A 19,111-nucleotide genomic window follows, 5' to 3' on the forward strand; every position below is an offset into this window, starting at 1 on the left:
TCATCAAGTCCAACCTTTGACCAATCACCTCTGACACTGCTCCTTACAGAGGAGCTGAAATGCTCAACAGGAATGACAGAGAGGCTGGTGCTGTTTACACAGAATAATTTGGAAAATAAATAGTGGGGGGAAATCATTGAAAGAAACCACTTTCTCAGGGGGGTGTTTTCCAGAGTGCATTTTCCCTTTGGTGCAGCCCCAGCTGGTCAGCAGGGTTTGTACAAGCTGTGCAGCAAACCCAGCTCCCATGCAGAAGCAAACAGAGCCACTTTTACTACTTTTCTCCAAACTCCGTGGTGATCTGACAGCCACACACGCTCGACAAACCACGCACAACTTCTACTCCCACTGACACAGGCACAGCTCCCCTGTCTTCAGGGACTGTGAGAGTTGTACCTCTGTAGCTGGGAAGAAAAATCTTCTCTAAGCTGCTCACTGAATTGGAAAAACAGCTCAAGTGCAGCCCTGACTTCTCTCTTAGAAAACCACCACAACACCCAGGGCAAGGCCCAGCTTGAAGCTGTGGGACAGCTCAGGATGAGATCTTTCCTTCAGCAACACTTTCCACCCTGATGCCTCAGGTAGAATTAACATAAACCTGGCATTTGATCAGCTCATCAGTGCCACGCTCAGTTTCCTCACACTGCTTTCACTGTGGGCAGTTTGAACTCTTCAGAACAGAAAATGAGAGATCCTTTCCCAAGCTGAGCTGTGATATGTGCACGAACCTCCCAGGCCGGGCTCCAGGGGGACCTGGGGATTTCTGGGGATTTCTATGCTATGGGAGCACACCTGTGTACAGCAGGGGAGGATCCCAAGTCCCAGGACTGAGGAGTGAGCCGGGATACGTACCGAGGTACCCACACACACCGGAACCCAGCACATGCTCTAGAATGCACTGGATTTAAATAATTTCTTTTTTAATTTTTTAAAAAGTGCAGTTGACCTGAAATGGAAAAGAACTGTCTTTTATGTTCACTGTAAACTTGTCAAAAGGAATCTGCTCTTTAAAAACTGTGCTAAAATAGTCAATTTATACAACAGAGCACTAGATGAAGCTACCATAAATTCCTCTTCACCAATTATTACTCTATTGTGTCAGTTATAGTACTGCATATACGTAGAAGAAGCAAAACGGTGGTAGCTACTATTAGTGAGTACAACAAACCCAGGGAATAATTCGAGTTCAACGCTCCCATGAAGTAGCAATAACATTTAAACCACAGGACAGTTAGAATTCAGTACTTTGAAGTGCATCAGAGTCACACTGTTGATCATCAGCAGTATGGAGCAAGGTTATCAGAGAGTCAGCAGTAATGGTCGGGAAGGACACGGCAACACCACAGAGTGAGGGGGCACCCACCACGGTCCGTCGGTGTCACCAGGGGAGCGTCACCCAGCCAGCAGCACCCGCGCCACCCCGGGCACGGCAGGGACAAAGCCTCTTCCTTCCATCAGTAGTTCCAGAGGGACGGAGCTCGGGCGGGCCCCGCCGGGGGTGGGGAGCAGGGAGCAGCCTCCGGGCTCGGTGACGGCGGGCGCTGCCGGGGCAGGGTGCTGACGTGATCCCACGCTGTAAACGTCGCGCTCCTCCTCTCCCAGGCACGTCCCGCCTCCGGCTCCGCACAAAGTCTTTCGTTGGCAAGGATTCTGGGACGCTCTGCGGGTTCACCAAGCAGCTCTCCCTGCGGGAACGTGGTGGGTGTCTCCTACAGCCCGTTGCTGTTCCTGTGGCTGAGCGGGGGCTTCGAGAGCTCCACCACTGTGGAGCGGGATTTGTTGAGGAACTTTGGAGCCCGGCGCAGCAACCTCTGGGCCTCGGTGAAAGCTTCTGTCAGCTCCTTTTTCCACTGAACAAACTCAGGGTCGCTCTGCAAGAGACACAGAAGCAGTTTGGTGTGAAGGCTGTGTGCTGGAATCACGTCGGGATCACCAATTACCAAAACAAGGGCGACTCCGACGTGGGTGAGGGAGAGAAAATGATGCATCTGACTCCATCAGCAGCAGGCTAAATAATTACTTTATTATACTATGCTATGTGCATAGTATAATATAATAATTACTTTATATTATAATAATAATTACTTTATTATACTATGCCATATGCATTGCATCTAAACTGAATCTGCCTTGCTCACAACTGCACAGAACTGCACTCATGTCTGATTCTCTCGTGACAGTCCAACACACAAACACACTTGGCCCTGATAGGCCAAGGGAACAAAACATCCTCACTCTGGGTGAAAAAATCTTCATATTGCATTCTACTTTGGCACAGCACAGGCACAGCAAGTGATAAGAACTGTGTTTTCTTTTCTGAGGTTCAGAGAATGTGAAACCCAGAAATATTCCTGGGAAGAATTGTGCCTTTTTCTCTACGAAGAGAAATGTGGCAACAGTTTGGCACTTCATCCTACGTGGTGACTTCTCTTGTAGCCACATTTCTCCTCACAGAGAAAAAGCAAGGCACAATTCTTCCCGAGAATATTTCTTGGTTTCACATTCTCTGAACATCAGAGAAAGGAAAAAACAATTCTTGTCTCAATTGCTGCACCTCTTGTTGCTCACAAGTGGAATGCATTATGGAAGATTGTTTACCTGAAGGGAATTGGTAATTAGATTTTGGTGTGAGTGTTTTGATTCACTGACCCCTTGGATCCAGGTGTGTGTGTGTGTGTGTCAGGACTGTAGGCTGACAGTCACCAGATGTTGTGCAGTGGAGTGCAGTTGAGTGCTTGGCAGACTCAGTTTAGATGTAATGTAATATAGTGTAATACAGTATAGAATAATATAGTATAATAAAGTAACTAATTAGCCTTCTGATATCAATGGAGTCCTCCTCATCATTCTTCTCCTTTGTTGTGGGCAAAAATATCTACGATATTCTCTGTCAGACAGCACTTCAGGGAAGATACTTTCATTTTCCAAAGGAATGAACAATATTGGGTATTGCCCATGTGCAATTCTCCATCACCCCAAATAAAGCTGGTACAATGTTTTGAAGACCTGAGCACTCTCCCCTTCCACACATGAGCTCCAGCAGCTCCCCACAGTGAGACACGAGCCAACGAGGCCCTTGGAGCTTGAGAAGTTTGGAGGTTTTTAGCTATTTAATAAACCCAACTAATTTTGTCCCAAATGCCACTGAAATCCATGACAAGCTGCTTTCAGAACTCAAGGGTGATAAACATTTCAGCTCTGCTTCACCAAGAGCCTTAGTTAACATGCAACAGGATGAGCACAAAAACATGTCAATTGTTTGTCATATGCAAAACAATCTGATCAGGTTATCAAAAAATCAAGTCTTACCTCACACTGTAGGACAAACTGTTTTCCTCCTTTAATTCTCAGTAAGATGCATTTCTTATCTTTAATTTGTGTTTCTTCAACAGATACTATTTGTTCCATTGTCAGCAGGTTTTGCTGCAGCATTTCAAAAGAGCAGAGAATTAATTGAAAAAAATGCTGTTACCCATCAAATAAAGCCACTATCTCATTTTCCTGGACTATCCACATGAATTAAGTGATGAACATTAAATGTCATTACACAAACATTTATTTCTGAAGGCTGGGTCATGAACTAAAGATAGATAGTAAGGTAAGAGAGAGATTTACAAGGGGCTTTGTTGCTTCAATAGTGACAACAAAATATCAGTTCTGAAAGCCAGTAATGACAGCATGAAATAAGAATCTACAAATAGGTGTGTCTGCAAACAGAATATTCACTATTTTCCCTCAAGAGTTGCATATAATTTGATACATTTTTCAAGCATTACTGTTATTACCAAAAAAAAGGCAATTTCACTACTTCAAAGAGCTGAAAGGGAATATTTCAGCACTGAATACTTACAAAGAGAACATACACAGCAGTGTGCAGGCAAACTCTCCCTATGGACTGCAGAGTACACAATGTCTTAAATTCCAAACGCTTCCTTAATTTAAATATACAAATTATCTGCCCTGTACATGAGCACAGCTGGGCTACACTACAGCCACTATAGCATTTTCTTGGAAATAAAATGCTATAGCATTTGTCACCTTACCAGTTTGTGTTTTTTTGTATAAATAGTCCAGAGGTCCTAAACGAAAAACAACACCATCAACTACCAAAATCCTTTAAAAACACAACAAAACAAACAGGTTTCTCAAGTCAACTTTATGTCTCCTGGGTGCAGTGCAAGCTATGTGTTAACTACAGAGAGACAGAAGATACTCAAATGGGCTTTTACTCAGAGAAAACTCCTTTCCCAGGAGAACTCCTGGGCACGCCAGGTGTGTCCCAGCTCCAGCAGAGCTGCCAGGGCCCCTCACTCACCCGGGACTCTCCTTCTCCTCGCCACTCCAGCCGGTTGGGGAAGAGGTAAAAGTAACGCCGCTGCCACTGAGTCAGGAAGGGGTTCCCCAGCTTGAGCATGTAGCCATGCATGATACAGTCCTTGCCCAGGGCATAATCTAAACCAAGAGGAGATGTTGGTTAGCAAAGCTACGGGAGGTGCAGCTGAAGGCATTCTGAGAGAGCTCTGTGCAGGACGGAGCCCCGGACCTGCCGTGCCCTCAGCAGGGTCAGATCACACACACAGCCCCAGCCCTGCCCTAACCACACAGCTGCTGGGGCTGCAGAGCAGGGAACAAGGGCAGGACTCGGCTCTTAAAGAAGTATCTCACTGGAGGAAGTTTTTAAAGCGCTGAATGCTGCTCTCCAGAGTTTGGGGGTTCGATGCGACACCCCCGTGCAAGCTGCAGTTTGCTGTGCAACACCTCCTGGGGCCCTTCCCAGCTCCTGGGCAGGAAATCAAACCCCACACACTGGGAAAGTGGGGAGGCCCTGGCACAGGGGGCCCAGAGAAGCTGTAGCTGCCCCTGGATCCCTGGAAGTGTCCAAGGCCAGGCTGGACAGAGCTTGGAGCAGCCTGGGACAGTGGAAGGTGTCCCAGCCCACGGCAGTGGGGTGGAACTGGATGGGCTTTAAGATCCTTTCCAACCCAAACCATTCCAGGACTCTGTGATTCCATGAATCTCCTTCCAAAGCCTGATGTCATCATTCAGCATTTCAAAACATTAAGAAAGATCTTAAGCAACACGACAGCAATTAAACAAATCCTAACGATTCCTGGGAATGGCAGCAATGGGAGAACTCCAAACCCAGGAATTACTACCTAGCAGCAAAAGATGAGAGAAGTGTAAGGACAGATTACCTTCCTCGTGGCCAAGCTGCTTATTTTTAGCCCTTTTTCTGGCCTCAATTTTATCTGTGTCTGCATTTACTGCATCATAAACAGTTTCTGCTACTTCTTGCTGCCAACGCTCCGATATTACCAGAGGGAAGTTCTTATATAACTCCTGGTCACTATCAAGCAACTTGCAAGAGAAAAACAACAAAAAACCCAACATTTTAATAACTTTCACTACTCTTATCCCCAACAGTTAATAGTTACCCATGCAACAGTATTATTTGACACGATGGATTGAACTCAAAGCTTCACAAAACAAACAGATGCAAGCAAGAGAAGCACAGACACTAATTTAAGCAAAGATATTAATTTATGTGCAGAGAATAGGCCACCTGCTCAAAACTTGTTTGGTTTGATAGCTCCAAAATCCTCACTCAACACTGCCCCATAATGCTCTCTAGACATTGAAATAATTACTCCAATGTAAGCAGCAGTACTCTTAAGTTTGCTGCACAAAAACTTCCCCAGCCCAAAAACTCCATGAATAAGTGCAAAGATACCTTTTCCACAGCATTGCCTTCCAGGCTTCCACAGCTTGGCTTTATATTCTTAATAATCAACCCTCAGAATTCAACAGCATGTGCTGCAGATCTCAGTTTTACTGGTATAAGGATTCTTTTCTCCACTAATCCTTTGAGTACTTAAATTGAATTGCACTGAAGAAAATCAGGAGAAAAAATCCTTCACCAAAAGGGTTTCCCAGCACTGAGCAGGGCAGTGGTGGAGTGCCCATCCCTGGAGGAGTTTAAAGTTGTGTGGATGCAGCAGCAACAGCTGCAGGAGCAGCTTAATTCTCCTGCTGCAGTCAGGCCAGGCACTCCTGGAACAGATATTCTCCTTTTCAGAGATCCATGCTATATCCCAGCAGGAAAATACACACCCAGAAGATCTCCCTGCCCAGAAGCCCCCAAGGAAAGGGGAACAGCCACAGGCATTCCCTGAGGGCTCCTCCCTCATAACCCCAAAGCTCACATGCTCGTCTGGGGGGTCACAGGACACTCTGCAGAATAAATTCAACCCCAGGGAGCAGGGAGGAGAGCAAAGGGTTCAAACTGTGGTGCCCAGGGCAGAGAGGGCTCCTGGCACCTTCGCTGGCAGCTGACTCAGGCAGGAATCCTCCTGTCCCCTCTGGAAGCCTGTGACACCCAGTGGGGCTGTACTGTCCCTCCCTGACTCACCCCCAAGGGTAAATTTATCCCTGAATTTATCTCATAGCCTGAGCTATGAGATTCTGAGACCAAACTGGAGATGACACAGCACTGACCTGCTGGTGATTCACATTCCACGAGAGGAGCTCTCACTAAATCATAAATCATGTCATTGAGAACCTCTGAGCCCCTCAAGAAATAAAAAGACTCCCTGGCTCTTCCTTGCAAAATGTTCCTCTGAATCCTGGCATTGCAGGATCACAGCAGACTGGAATCCTGCCAGGCTAACATTGATGCTGAAGATGTGGAATTTTCTGGGATAAAGAACATCCTGGGCTCTCTGCACTTTTCTGTGCCAGCTTCTGTCACCACAGCAGGTGACACTGACAGACGAGCTCCCTTTTAGGCTCACTGAGTACTTAATGGGGCTTTTTCCTTATAAAGTTTAGAACAATTAGTTTCCCTCCTGACTCACTTCTGTAAGAACAAGAATGAGATCTATTCTACTGCAGAAATGGGTGATGAAAACAATGAAGGGCACTGACCCAAGCCCTGCTGCCTCAAAGTCCCAGGGAAACTTCAGAGAGTGGAGGAATTCACAGGGGGGTCACCCCCTCCATGTGGGTCCCAAAGGGGCCAGCAGCTCTAACTTCTCTATTTTTAATAGAATTTATACTATTTTCATTACATTTTGGATAATATCAGAACCTGAAAATTTATTTTGCCACTCTTCTAACTTATGACATTGCTACTATTAACACAATTTGTAATTTTTAAGATTTTTCCCCAGCACTCTCTGACCACCCAACTATTAAAATAAGGTTTAGCTCCATTTCTCCAAGCTACCAGAAATAAATCCCAGCTCTTAAACACACAAACCATAAGGTACTCTTGAAAAACTGAGGCTCTCCCAATTATTTTCTAACCACTTGAAACATTTCCTTCATCACATAAAACTTTTGGTAAGAAAGTAGATTTTTAACCTAAAAACTTAAGGACTTGTAAAGCAACAACAAACAGGGGAACCAGCCCAAGGTACAGCACGGATTGATTCTCCCAGCCTGAAGGAATTCCTTGCACATCCAGAGCCCTGAAGCAAAGGAATGCCACACACACATGGAAAGCCAAGCACAGCAGTCCCAGTGCCACCCTGCAGCACTGAGAGGTGGGTACCTTAATGCCTTTAGTGTCCTCTTCATCAAAGGAGCCAATATCAAAAGCATCTGCTGCATTGACTTCTCCCCGGGGAGGAATCAGGGGGGGAGGGTACTAGAAATTGAAATCAGCATCATTAAAGACAAATTCATGGGTATTATTTAACTCCCTTCTGTAGTCATGCACAACCTTTGTATTTTTTGCACAGATTACACCTGACTGTGCCAGAGTGCCCCCCTTGGAATTAAACTTCAGAGCAAAATTGTTGGCACTTCTTTTCATTAGAGCTCCTTCAAAAATCTGGGGATAAAACTCCCCAGTTTAGAGACAAAGGAAAGGAAACATGCAGTCATTTGAGCCTGGAAAAGTTATTATTTACTCCTAACAATCAGGAAGATCTGTAGTAATGAATATCCAAATATTCATCAACAACCCTCCCTGTATTTGTGTGAGTGAACACTTGTGCTGGGCACTGTGACCTTCAAGTTTTCTGTTCAGTACCTGTTTGGGTTTATTTTCCTTTTACTGCTTTACCAAGTCAGTAAAATTACTGTCTTTATCCTTTACCTTCTGTAAATAGACTTGCTGCCAATCAATGCCTTTGAAGAAAGGATGTTCCTTTACTTCTTGTGCGCTGCAAAACAGAAGTGACTGAAGTCAACAAATGAAAGAGCTTTTCAAGTGTATTCAAGGAATACAAAGCCCTCAAAGGTCACATTTCTATCACTTGAGAACATCAGGGAAATGCTCTTTTTTTGCCAAATAAAATATAAGAATTCCTCAGTAAACAACAGGAGAGAAGATTTTCATGTGGAAACACTTGGAACACTGCTCTAGGGCTGGCAGGCAAGAGCTCCTGATGGCACTCCATCATTTCCAACAGCAAACAACGTTCCTCTGTGTCAGATCCCAACACTGATCTGTGTCAATCCCAAACACTGCTCTGGGTCAGATCCCAACATGGATCTGGGTCAGATCCCAAACACAGATCCAGGTCAGATCCCAAACATGGATCTGGGTCAGATCCCAAACATGGATCTGGGTCAGATCCCAACAATCCTATGGGTCAGATCCCAAACATGGATGTGGACCAGATCCCAACCACAGATCTAGGTCAGATCCCAAACATGGATCTGGGTCAGATCCCAAACACTGCTCTGACTCAGATCCCCATCACTGCTTGTAAATAACCAGATGACTCCACACCATTTGACATTAAACAAATTTTATGGGAAAATAATCAACTACTCTTGTTATCTCCCAGGGAAAAGCAAACTCAGGTCATTATCAAAGAGAGCTCCAAAACAAAAACCCTTTGAATCTCCCACTGGAACTGGAGCCAGCCCCAGGCTCAGGTGTGACCATCTACCTGTTATCACACATCCCAATGGTTTCTCAACAGTTGTTTACTTCTCTCCCCTCCTGTCTCAGTCTCACACTGGCTTTTTAAGTAGGAGATAACAATTTCATGAACAGCTACAAGCAAGGTGAGCCTGGCAGGAGCAAGGAGTGTTTTGTAGTGAAGAAACAAAACAAAAGCTTTTTTCCTCAGAAAAATCAAGTGACAGGCAGCACCAGCAATACTCCCATCCCAGCTTTTTGCTTGGTGGTTTTGGGATTGTTTTTTGGATTGGTTTTTTGGGGTTTTTTTGGTACTATGCTCTTATCATTACAGATACAATATAAGCAATAAATTTTCCCTATCAGTATGTCTGAGTCAAGTCATATGATTTCATGCCAAAACAGATCAGGCAAAACCAGAAAAACAACCGAGGGATGAGAAGCAGGAACACCACCCAATGCAAGCATGACTGCAGGGAACTCAGAGAAAGGCTTTAAGGACAGAAATTGTCCAAAAAACATGTCCAAACCGAAGGAATCTGAAATGTAATTCCATGCAGCAGCACTTTTTAATGTTCTCTTTCCAAAATTAAAATCCTCACAACAGGAAGCAGATTTTCACTCATTGACAGAGAAATGGAAATTTTTCAAGGCAGAGGTCCAAGGAGAAGACAACACCTACCTTCTTCCTTGGCATCCAAGCCTCTTGCTCACATCCCTCTGCAGGAGCCCTTCCAGAAGGGACTTCAACTCGGGAGAAAAGGAATCCGGGAGCTCCACGTTCTGTGGAGAAAGCAAATACAAAGAGATATTCCACCATTTTCTCTGCTGGTGTTTGGAAACAGCTCTTCTGCGTGCAGATACAGTTCTCTGGGACAACAGGGGGTGCAGTTCCAGTTTTAGGGGATATGGGAGCTCAGGGAACACGGGGATGTCACTGGGGCCAGGCCTTACCACGGTGAGCGTCATCCGGTCGATCTCGTGCTTATCTTTGGTTTTGTGCTGCCTGAAAGGGCTGTGCCTGTGGAAAGAAGAAAAAGAATGCTAATAAATAAATGTAAAGCCTCAGCATATCAGGGTATTTCAGCTGTGGAAATGCCAGGAAAGAGTGGAGCATCCTGTTAGCTCCATCCTTCCCCCTCATCACCCCCGTCCTGCAGAGCAATCTGATCCACAGGAAGGTGAGTAGAAAGTTGGGTAATTCTTCAACAGTGATCTGGCCTTTAAGATGTGCTTCAAATGCTTCACCAATTACATCTATCTCCCAAAAACCTGAACAGTTTTCAGCTAACAATTAAACCCCGAGCAGCCATCACCCACAGGGATTTAAATCCAAGGATTTCTACAGGGAAGGTGAGCATGACCCACTGAACTCACCATTCCCCATCATGGAGAGTAAAGAGATAAGAGATCACAGATCCCACAGCATCAGCCACTGGGAAGATATCTGATGGTATCTTATAAATTATCAGCTTCATCCCTTTCCTAATTCTGGCTTGAATTTGAATTTTCCTCTAAGCTACACAAGACTGTGACCCATTAGAGATTTATCACACAGTCCTTCGTGAAAGAAGCAGTATTGTAGTAAGAGATATTTTGGTTATATTTAGGATATAATCCCTGCTTCTTTTCTTTAAAACCTTGAGGGGATGATGTTTTTCACAATCAAAATGTTACTCACTTATCAATTCCATTAATTAGCTATTCTAAAGCATTCTGGCTTACCACATGGCAGAGTGTACCAGCATGTTTCAACTAGAGACCTGCTACTCCCAAGTTATTTTTCTTTTATTCTCAAAAATGTTCTGATTGATGAATGCAATGGATGGACCAGGACTTCAATTTTTCTCTTTTCAGCATGACAGGTAAATGGTTCCCACACAGCCTCATGTACTCTGACAAGGAGGCTCTGAGTAGTTCAGGGAAGAAAATGATTCACTGGCGACTTATGGGCAGATTCTGTGCCAGACTAAATTTACCAAATACCAAGAAATGGCACCATGTGCCCAGCCCTTGTTTGGGGATGTGTTTAATTGGCTTCAGAACAGATGAGGAATGAGAGTTCACTGTGAATAATGCTCTAGCTTCTGGCTGAGCACTGATACCACCCTGAACATCTCTGCCAGGGACAAAGACTGGCAATTTCAGCACCACTCCTCTCTTTATTTGCACCCTTACATAGTCTGCTTGGTGCACAATTAATGTTAAATTGATACAGCTCTAGAGTTCAATTCTCAAGTCACACACTGACCTTCCTTTGTACAGTGCCTGCAATGGAGATAAAAGCTTATAATTAATTATGTGTGAGGACACAGGATGACCTAATGATCAACCTTTACAGAGAAGCACTGTGAAAAGCCTCAGATTTCTTCTGGTTTCCATTAACACTGAGGATGCCTTTTTCAACAAGCACTTGCCCATCAGTGCTTGTTGACTGCTCAGATAAATCCCATGGCATTAATCAAAACCAGACACTAAGTTTAATGAGGAGGTAATTGCTGACAAAGCTGCAATTATTGCGTACCTTTGGACACTGGTAAGGTAACAGGGCAGATTCAGCAAATGGAAGGATCCACACCTTGTACCTGGCCCAAACCCTGCAGGAGGGAAGGCTGAGTAGCACCCAAAAAGGGACCAGTGCAGCCAAGAGCTCCTCCACACCAAGTCTCAGCCTAACACAAAGCCCATGATTCAACAGGGCTGCTTGGAGCACTCCAAGGATCAACATCTCAGCACTTAAAACACTGCCAGAGAGGAGCAAACTGCTGCCTGCAGCAGTGCAAAGAGCAGACAGAAGTGCCTCCACACCTGTAGCTACGACAGGATGCTTGGGTTGGGTTTGGTTTGGAAGAAAAAGCCTGGTTTTGTCACACATGGGCCAGCACTGAGGGTTCACTTCAGAGAATCTGACACACCATGTCCTGCTATTCCAAGGGACACCCACAGAGGCCCCCAGGTTCCCAAAGGCAAGGCAGGAGCCCCACTCACCCCCTCAGCAGCTTGAAGAGCATGCAGCCCAGGGAGAACCAGTCAGCACTGCTGTCGTAGGCTGTGCCCTTCTGCAGCACCTCGGGGGCCATGTACCCGTGGGTTCCTCTGCAGAGCACAACAGCACAAAGCATTCATTACATCCAACATTATCACTGGGGAAAAAAATCATTAAAAAACAGTATTCCCTCAATAAGACAGCCCAGTTTAGAAAAAAATCATTTTAACCATTTTCTTTTGCTTCCAATGGGTTTTTTGTGTCACCTGTGTGAGCACAGGACACTCCTGAGCTCACCCCTGGGCACCACTAAGAAGCAGCCACCAGGTATTGCTTTTACCCTTGACATACTCAAAACATATGGACTTTTTTCAAGAAGCTACAGAATTGCAAATCTCTTAAGGTGTGACAGGCTGGAGTTTCCCTTTTTGCATAAATTCCGAGACTAAATCAGGGCAATTGAGGACCTGAGAATGAAACGTGCCAGGTAAGATCTGAATCCACACCCAACTCCAGGAATTCACATCCCAGTTAAATCCTGATGCTGAGAAGCAGAAAATAACATAATTTGCCTCCAGTTCCATGAAGATCCAGAAAGAGAAAGACACAATAAATCCAGGATTTTAGTCAGTTTGGGAATATTTAATTACCAGGTTGGGACAATTAAAGCAATCTGGTACTTTAACTCAGTCAGGTTCTTCTCTGAGCAGTGAATCATCCCGAAATAATGTGTCATCTCCCAGCCATGCCTACACATCAGCTGCTACAACTGTGCAGGAAAACAGGGAGAGGAGCCCAAAAAACCTCATTACAGCCACCAGCTCAGCAAGCCTGGGCCACACAAGTGTCATTCCTCCCCTTCAGGCAAAGTTAAGTTATAAAGACAAATTCAGGATGGATTTAGCACTACCTGTATGTGCAGCAGAGCCCCCAGACATGATACTTACACACTGGCATGGGGCTTCTTTTTGGAGAAGTCACAAGCCAGCCCAAGGTCTGATATCCTCACGTGCCCATGTTCATCCAGCAGGATATTTGCAGGCTGGAAACCAACAGAAGGAGGTGAGTGCTTGGTACTCCCCAGCTGACAACTGCAAACTCTCACAGCACAGCAACTCAAACATCAATACTCCCTGGTAATTGGTAATTGCCTTCTTTTATTTAACATCAATATACCAGGCACTTCCTAGATAAAAAATCCACGTTCTCACAGAGCACTACCATCAACTCCACAGGTTATGAAATACTGAATAACAGGAGGGAATAACCAGGCAAGGTTTGAACACAAAGCAGGAAATAAATGAATAATCCATTCTGGCCTCAAGGTGCTTTTGGTTTCTTCACAGCAGGGTCTGTGTGTGGCTCTTACACCTTTTATTCTCAGTCTCTGGGCAGACTTTCATCCCCTTGTGCTGTCACCTGGTCCAGGGTCTCTTCTCTGGGACCTGTCCTTGATTTCCCAAGTGCCAGTGAAACCCCCCAGCACCTGTCCTGCTGCTGTCCCCTGTTACACACCCAAAGGCCTCTTTCAGGGTTCCCAGAAATACACTATATCCTCTAAATTATTGCCATCAGGGAGATCAGTAACACTTCACAGGATTTACTGTGACCCCCAGGAAGCCTCTCCCGGGCTGGTTAAACTGGATAATGGCACAGATTAGAACGACTTTGAAAACTCAGTACAAAAATCTGGCAGATAAAGAAATAATCCTGCCAAGGAAGGGTTTCAGGAAGGGTAATCCATGGAAGTTATCTGAGGGCTGTGTGGATTCAGGCACCCAGCAGCCCTTACCTTCAGGTCTCTGTACACCACGAAGCGATTGTGCATGTGCTCTAACCCCAGGATGATTTCAGTAGCATAAAACCTCATCTCTTTTTCAGAAAACACTCCGTGCTGGGAGAGGTGGTAGTGCAAATCTCCTCCTGAAATGAGAATTGAGATGTAATTAAGTGAACAGTAAAATCTTACCCTGCAGGCAGACAGGGTGACACTGTGGGGGAACAGCTCAGCTTTTGTAGGTTCTTATTACCTGAGGATCACACAGCCCCACCCTCTGCAAATCTGTGTGGTGACAAAACAGCTGAGAAAGTTCATACAGAGATTTGATCAGTCTGAAACTCCATTTTAAAATGCATTTATTTCATAAACATTTGCATTCAGTGACTAATCCAGCAGAGGATTTCCACATCAGCAAAGGCTGTACCACACATTGGTTTGTGGAGAGCAGAATAAAATCAGCTCATAGGCTTGAGGGACCAACCATCTCAGCAATCCTCCTGCCAAAATTTCTGCATCATCATCATCATCTGAACAAGCCTTGCTTACCATTCATGAGGTCCAGAATGAAGCAGAGCTTGTCAGGGGTGTGGAAGGCATAGGTCATACAGACTATAAAAGGACAGTCCTGCAAGGGAAGAGCAAAGAGGTTCACCTCAGGCAAAAAGCAAAGTGTGACCTAGGCAAGATAAAAATACTCCTGGTATTTTTCCTGTGCTATTTGCCAGTATTCCCAAATTCTCTCCTGAAATTCAGATTCACTGGTAGCCCCTGTCCCCCCAATGAGGGCCCTGCCCAGGTGACAGTGAAGGTGTTTGGCCTCCAGCAGCATTTCCAACAGAAGATTGAAGGAATGTGAACACCCCAGGCAGGATCTGGGATTCTGGAGCATTAAAATGCTCAGGAAGCAGCTACAGCAACATCCAGATCCAGCAAAACCCACAACACAAGGGCTGTGGGAGCAGGTTTAGGAGGTCAGAGCAGAGCAGCCAGGGCAGGGATGGGCTTCACCTCACCTCCTGATGCACCTGGACCTCAACTCACCCCATGTCTAAGACAAGCAGCCATAAAAAATTCCACTGGAAAAACACATCTTTGTTCCCAAGGTCTGCTTGTGTGCTGGTACCTCCAGGACACACATTCAAAACCCCAGGGCAGCAGCTGGCAGACCTTCCTCTGCACTTGTAAGTGCTGCATGCAAGGGCTAATTCAGAATTATGGAATTGCTGAGGTTGGAAAACCCCTCTGAGACTGAGGGATTCAGCCAAGGCCACCACTAACCCACGTCCCCAGGTGCCACATCCACAGATCTTAAATCCCTCCTGGGATGTGACTCCACCACTGCCCTGGGCAGCTGTGCCAGGGCTGGAGAACCCTTTCCATAAGGAATGGACCTGCTCTGGTCCTGCTGGCCACTATTCCTGACACAAGGAGGCTCTTGGCTAACGACCAGGGGGTGGCTGCACCTCCTCAACTTCTTCTCCAAAGCCATATGGGATGGAACCAAGGAATGCTTTGGGTTGTGAGGCACCTTGAAGCTCAACTCACCCCAAGCCCCTGCCATGGGCAGGGACACCCTGTGGGAGCAAGGCAGGGCTGTGGGGTGGCTCTGCAGTGATCCCTTTGGGAACGGCTGTGCCCCATCCCATCCCATCCCACATCCGACCCCAAAGGCAGAGCAGCCCCACACACCCCGCAGGAAGCACAGCCCCACGTGGCTCCAACAAAGTCCTGGAGCTGCAGGATGGAGCAGGGAAAGCTCTGGGAATCTCTGACAGGAACTTGCTCCCTTCCCAATTTAGAAACAGCAAAACACGGCGGCCTTGGGCAGCGCGGGGCGGCTCCAGAGAGAGGAAAGGGAGGGACAGGGACACTCAGAGCCCCTCATCCTTCCATGGGCTTGAGATAGAAGGGTTTCTTTGTATTTCTAAATCTTCATAAATTTATAAATCTTAAAAATATTACATTACATAAATAATATATTTATATATTATATCATAATGTAATATATATTGTATATAAATCTTATCAATCTTTATATTTATATATATAATTTATGTATCTTTACATATAACAATTATATTTCAGGGATCCCCACAGTGCCAGGGTATTGTATTTGTGGGGTGTCCCAATGAAGGAAGGTATGATGAATCTGACTTCTTGTTTTCAGAAGGCCAATTTATTATTTTAGATACTATATTATATTAAAGAATACTATACTAAACTATACTAAAGAATACAGAAAAGATATTTACAGAATGCTAAAAAGATAATAATGAAAACTTGTGACTCTCTCCAGAGTCCCAACAGAGCTTGGCACTGATTGGCCAAAGAGTAAAAACAACTCACACCAGAATCCAATGAAACAATCACCTGTGGGTAAACAACCTCTAAACACATCCCAGACCAGTAAAACACAGGAGAATCAAATGAGATAAGAATTGTTTCCCTTTTCTCTGAGGCTTTTCAGCTCCCCAGGAGAAAAATCCTGGGCAAAGGGATTTTTCAGAAAATGTGAATGGCACACCTGGGTACATTCTGCCCCTCTCCAACCCAACTGCAGTTTGTGTTTTGCACCCCCCAAACAGGAGGGATGGGTGTGAAACACCTGCACAGCATCCAGGAAAAAAGCCAAATTCCTAACTGGCCCTAAAAATAAGGAGCCTGATGTGGTGTCTAACACAAGACACCACCTCTGGTTACAAACTCTGTGCTGGGGACTATTGTAGCTGCCACTTAACTTCACAACAGCAGCTTTAGCAGAATTATTAACTTAATTTCCTGCATCGACTGGGTAATTCAGAAGTGTCCCCAAGCAGGGCTCCTAAAATTTCAGAGCAATCTAATTACCCAGAAGGATTTAGTGGTAGAATTTAAACACCACACATAGAAAAATAAAAAGGTTTTTCTACAGTAGAACATAGCTTGCTTATATTTTTATGGATTTTAAAAATAGGAGTTATCTGGAAGTGTAAATGTGATGCATAACTCATTTTTGTGCAAGCATTCCTAATTTCATCACTACCCTCTCCTTGCTTAACAGAGAGAAAAACTGTACTGCAGTATTTTCCTGACACAAAAAACACAGCAAAACAGTATTCTACAGCATAAAAAAAAACCCACCCTACAGTTATTTTTTTTAAAGAACACATAAAGCAATAAAACCAATTTCCCTGGAGAGCAATTCTTCATTGCAGTCAACTTTCCTCTCTGATGAAAATAAGCAACATTATGACATTAATGTGTGAATTAAGACCAGTTTGGAAAGAGTTCCTTACATCCAAACAATCTTGGATTGAATCCAGAGAAATGCTGAAGTCAAATTTGTGGCAATAAATCATGTGGAAGGAAAAAAAAAATATTAGAGCAACCATTTAAAAAAAGGTAGAAATGTGATATTTTAAAGACATTAGCACACTAAAAAGTGCTCTAGGAGGAAACCTTTGGTTTTGACTCTTCCCAGAAAACCAAGCACTGAGCTTTGGGGCACAAAGTGACAGCAAACAGGGGACAAAGGTGTGCAGAGCACAGAGCAGCTGTGTCCCAGTTTAACTGGAGGGCAGCTCTGTCCTGACATGTCACCAAAGATGTGTCAGTGCCTGAAACAGTGAAAACCAACCAAGTACCTGTTCTGCTCCAAAAAAACAGATTATTGATCTCCTGGGGTGTCCTGGGCAGGGCCCTCCAAGTGAGGATATTCTGGGATTACATTTATCATCCCTTGGAGGAAATCTTGAAAGCAGCCATCAGTAAAATCCTCTCAAGAAGATCTGGGTAAGGCAGCTGAGCTGCTGAGGTTTTTTTAGAAAGAAAAAACTGGGAGCCACAACAGAGAGGAGGCACAGCCCTGCACAGCCCCTGGTCTTGCAACACAGATGGAATGATCCCCTCCTACCCTCAGGAAAAGATTCATGGAATAACCATTCCTTCCACAAGCAATTTGGGACTGGCTGGTTCCATAGAGTCCATCACCACCTTGGTGATTTCCATGTTCCAGTTTTCAACAGGAATCAGGCAAATATTGGCTACTACAGAAATGAAGTATCTTTTTGTTTTAACAGAAAGTAAAATCTTTTCCCTACTCTGTGACCTTCCAAGGATTTCACAACGCCTTCCCAGCCTGTGGGAGGGGAAGATGGGGCCTGTGTCTTGCAGAAGAGGAAACACAAAGCTCAGTGACAGTTTGTCCCCGTTACACCACAGTGACACAGCAAAGGCACCGACAGAGACCGAGCCCTGCAGAGCCACATTTGGTGCCACCAGGACCATCCAAGAGGCTCCAGATGCTCTGCTGTACTCCTGACCCCACTGGAAACTGCTGCTCTCTCTAAACCCATGGAAAGCTGCTCTCATCACACAGCCACGACCAACTCCAGCATGGGAGCTCGTGCTCCAGGGTGCTGGGGAATGCCAGGGCTTGAGGTGGATTAACAGAGCTGATTACACAACCAGCTGTGTCATCTGCACAGCTGTTATTATGCATTTTGCAGAGACATCTGGATTCCCAGTTAAATGACTAATTGTACTGTGATGGATTTCCCAGTTCCACTCTGCTCTGGGCAGTGCAGAACTGTCCCCGGGCACACCACGAGCCACTGCAGCCTCCCAGCTTCTGTTCAGGGACTGAAGGAATTCTCTTATTCCAGCACCTTCAAACCTATCTCATTCTGCATATTCCAAGTGCTCCAGCTTCTCCTGCCCAGGTGTACCTGACCTGAATGAGCAGCACTTTGTTACAAAACCTCTCTTCAAAGCCCTTCAGATTTCTGAGGATCTGAAAGAAATGTCACTCTAACGAGCTGATAATCCTTAACAAAAGAAACAAATGTTTCCTCCTGCTGCTGCCCCTGCTTAAAGCCTCACCGTGTGCTGGCCTGTGGGAAAACTGCCTCCACCAGCAGCTCCTGAACTATTTTCTCTTGGAATCTCTAGACATGCAAATTCACATTCAGTGCTGGAGCCACAGAATCACAAATTAAAGTTAATGGGACCATTATTACTCATTTGCCTCGATTTCTTGTCTAGTCTCTACTACAGACCCACTCCCCACTGGTTCTCAGGAATCCTGACACACCTGGACAAACCACAACTGATCTCTGGTGAAAACAGGTAACTTGATCAAAAATCCTGAAGGGATAAATCCCAGATCCCAGAACGGTTTGGGCTGGAAGGGACCTTCAAGTTCATCCAGTTCCACCCCTGCAAGGCAGGGACACTTTCCACTATCCCAGGCTGTTCCAAGCCCCATCCAACCTGGTCTGGGACATTTGAGGGATGGGGCAGCCACAGCTTCTCTGGGCACCCTGTGCCAGGGCCTCCCCCCCTCATGGGAATAATTCCTTCCTAATCTCCCATCTAACCCTGCCCTCTGGCAGTGGGAAGCCAATCTCCCTTGTCCCAAACTCCTCTCCAGCTCTCCTGGAGCCCCTTTAGGCACTGGAAGCTCTCCTTGGCTTAGTGGTGGCCATGGCAG

The 19,111-nt window shown here is 45.4% G+C and overlaps 2 protein-coding genes across 2 annotated transcripts in view; one reads left to right on the plus strand and one right to left on the minus strand.

Moving 5' to 3' along the window:
- C17H12orf76 (chromosome 17 C12orf76 homolog) overlaps positions 1–19,111 on the plus strand; it is a 209,380-nt gene that overhangs the window by 5,178 nt on the left and 185,091 nt on the right. The window lies entirely within an intron of this gene.
- Positions 904–19,111, minus strand: part of GRK3 (G protein-coupled receptor kinase 3) — a 55,779-nt gene continuing 37,571 nt past the window's right edge. Inside the window, exons 10-21 of the mRNA XM_064393129.1 lie at positions 14,188–14,266; positions 13,654–13,784; positions 12,809–12,903; positions 11,864–11,971; positions 9,830–9,896; positions 9,558–9,658; positions 8,102–8,168; positions 7,553–7,648; positions 5,196–5,358; positions 4,316–4,452; positions 3,310–3,423; positions 904–1,871 (exon numbers count right to left, since the gene is read on the minus strand). Coding sequence (XP_064249199.1) covers positions 1,710–1,871; positions 3,310–3,423; positions 4,316–4,452; positions 5,196–5,358; positions 7,553–7,648; positions 8,102–8,168; positions 9,558–9,658; positions 9,830–9,896; positions 11,864–11,971; positions 12,809–12,903; positions 13,654–13,784; positions 14,188–14,266 — 1,320 coding nt within the window. The 3' untranslated portion in view covers positions 904–1,709. The remainder of the gene's footprint in view (positions 1,872–3,309; positions 3,424–4,315; positions 4,453–5,195; positions 5,359–7,552; positions 7,649–8,101; positions 8,169–9,557; positions 9,659–9,829; positions 9,897–11,863; positions 11,972–12,808; positions 12,904–13,653; positions 13,785–14,187; positions 14,267–19,111) is intronic.

The sequence above is a fragment of the Passer domesticus genome, chromosome 17 (assembly GCF_036417665.1).
Source record: "Passer domesticus isolate bPasDom1 chromosome 17, bPasDom1.hap1, whole genome shotgun sequence".
NCBI lineage: Eukaryota > Metazoa > Chordata > Aves > Passeriformes > Passeridae > Passer > Passer domesticus.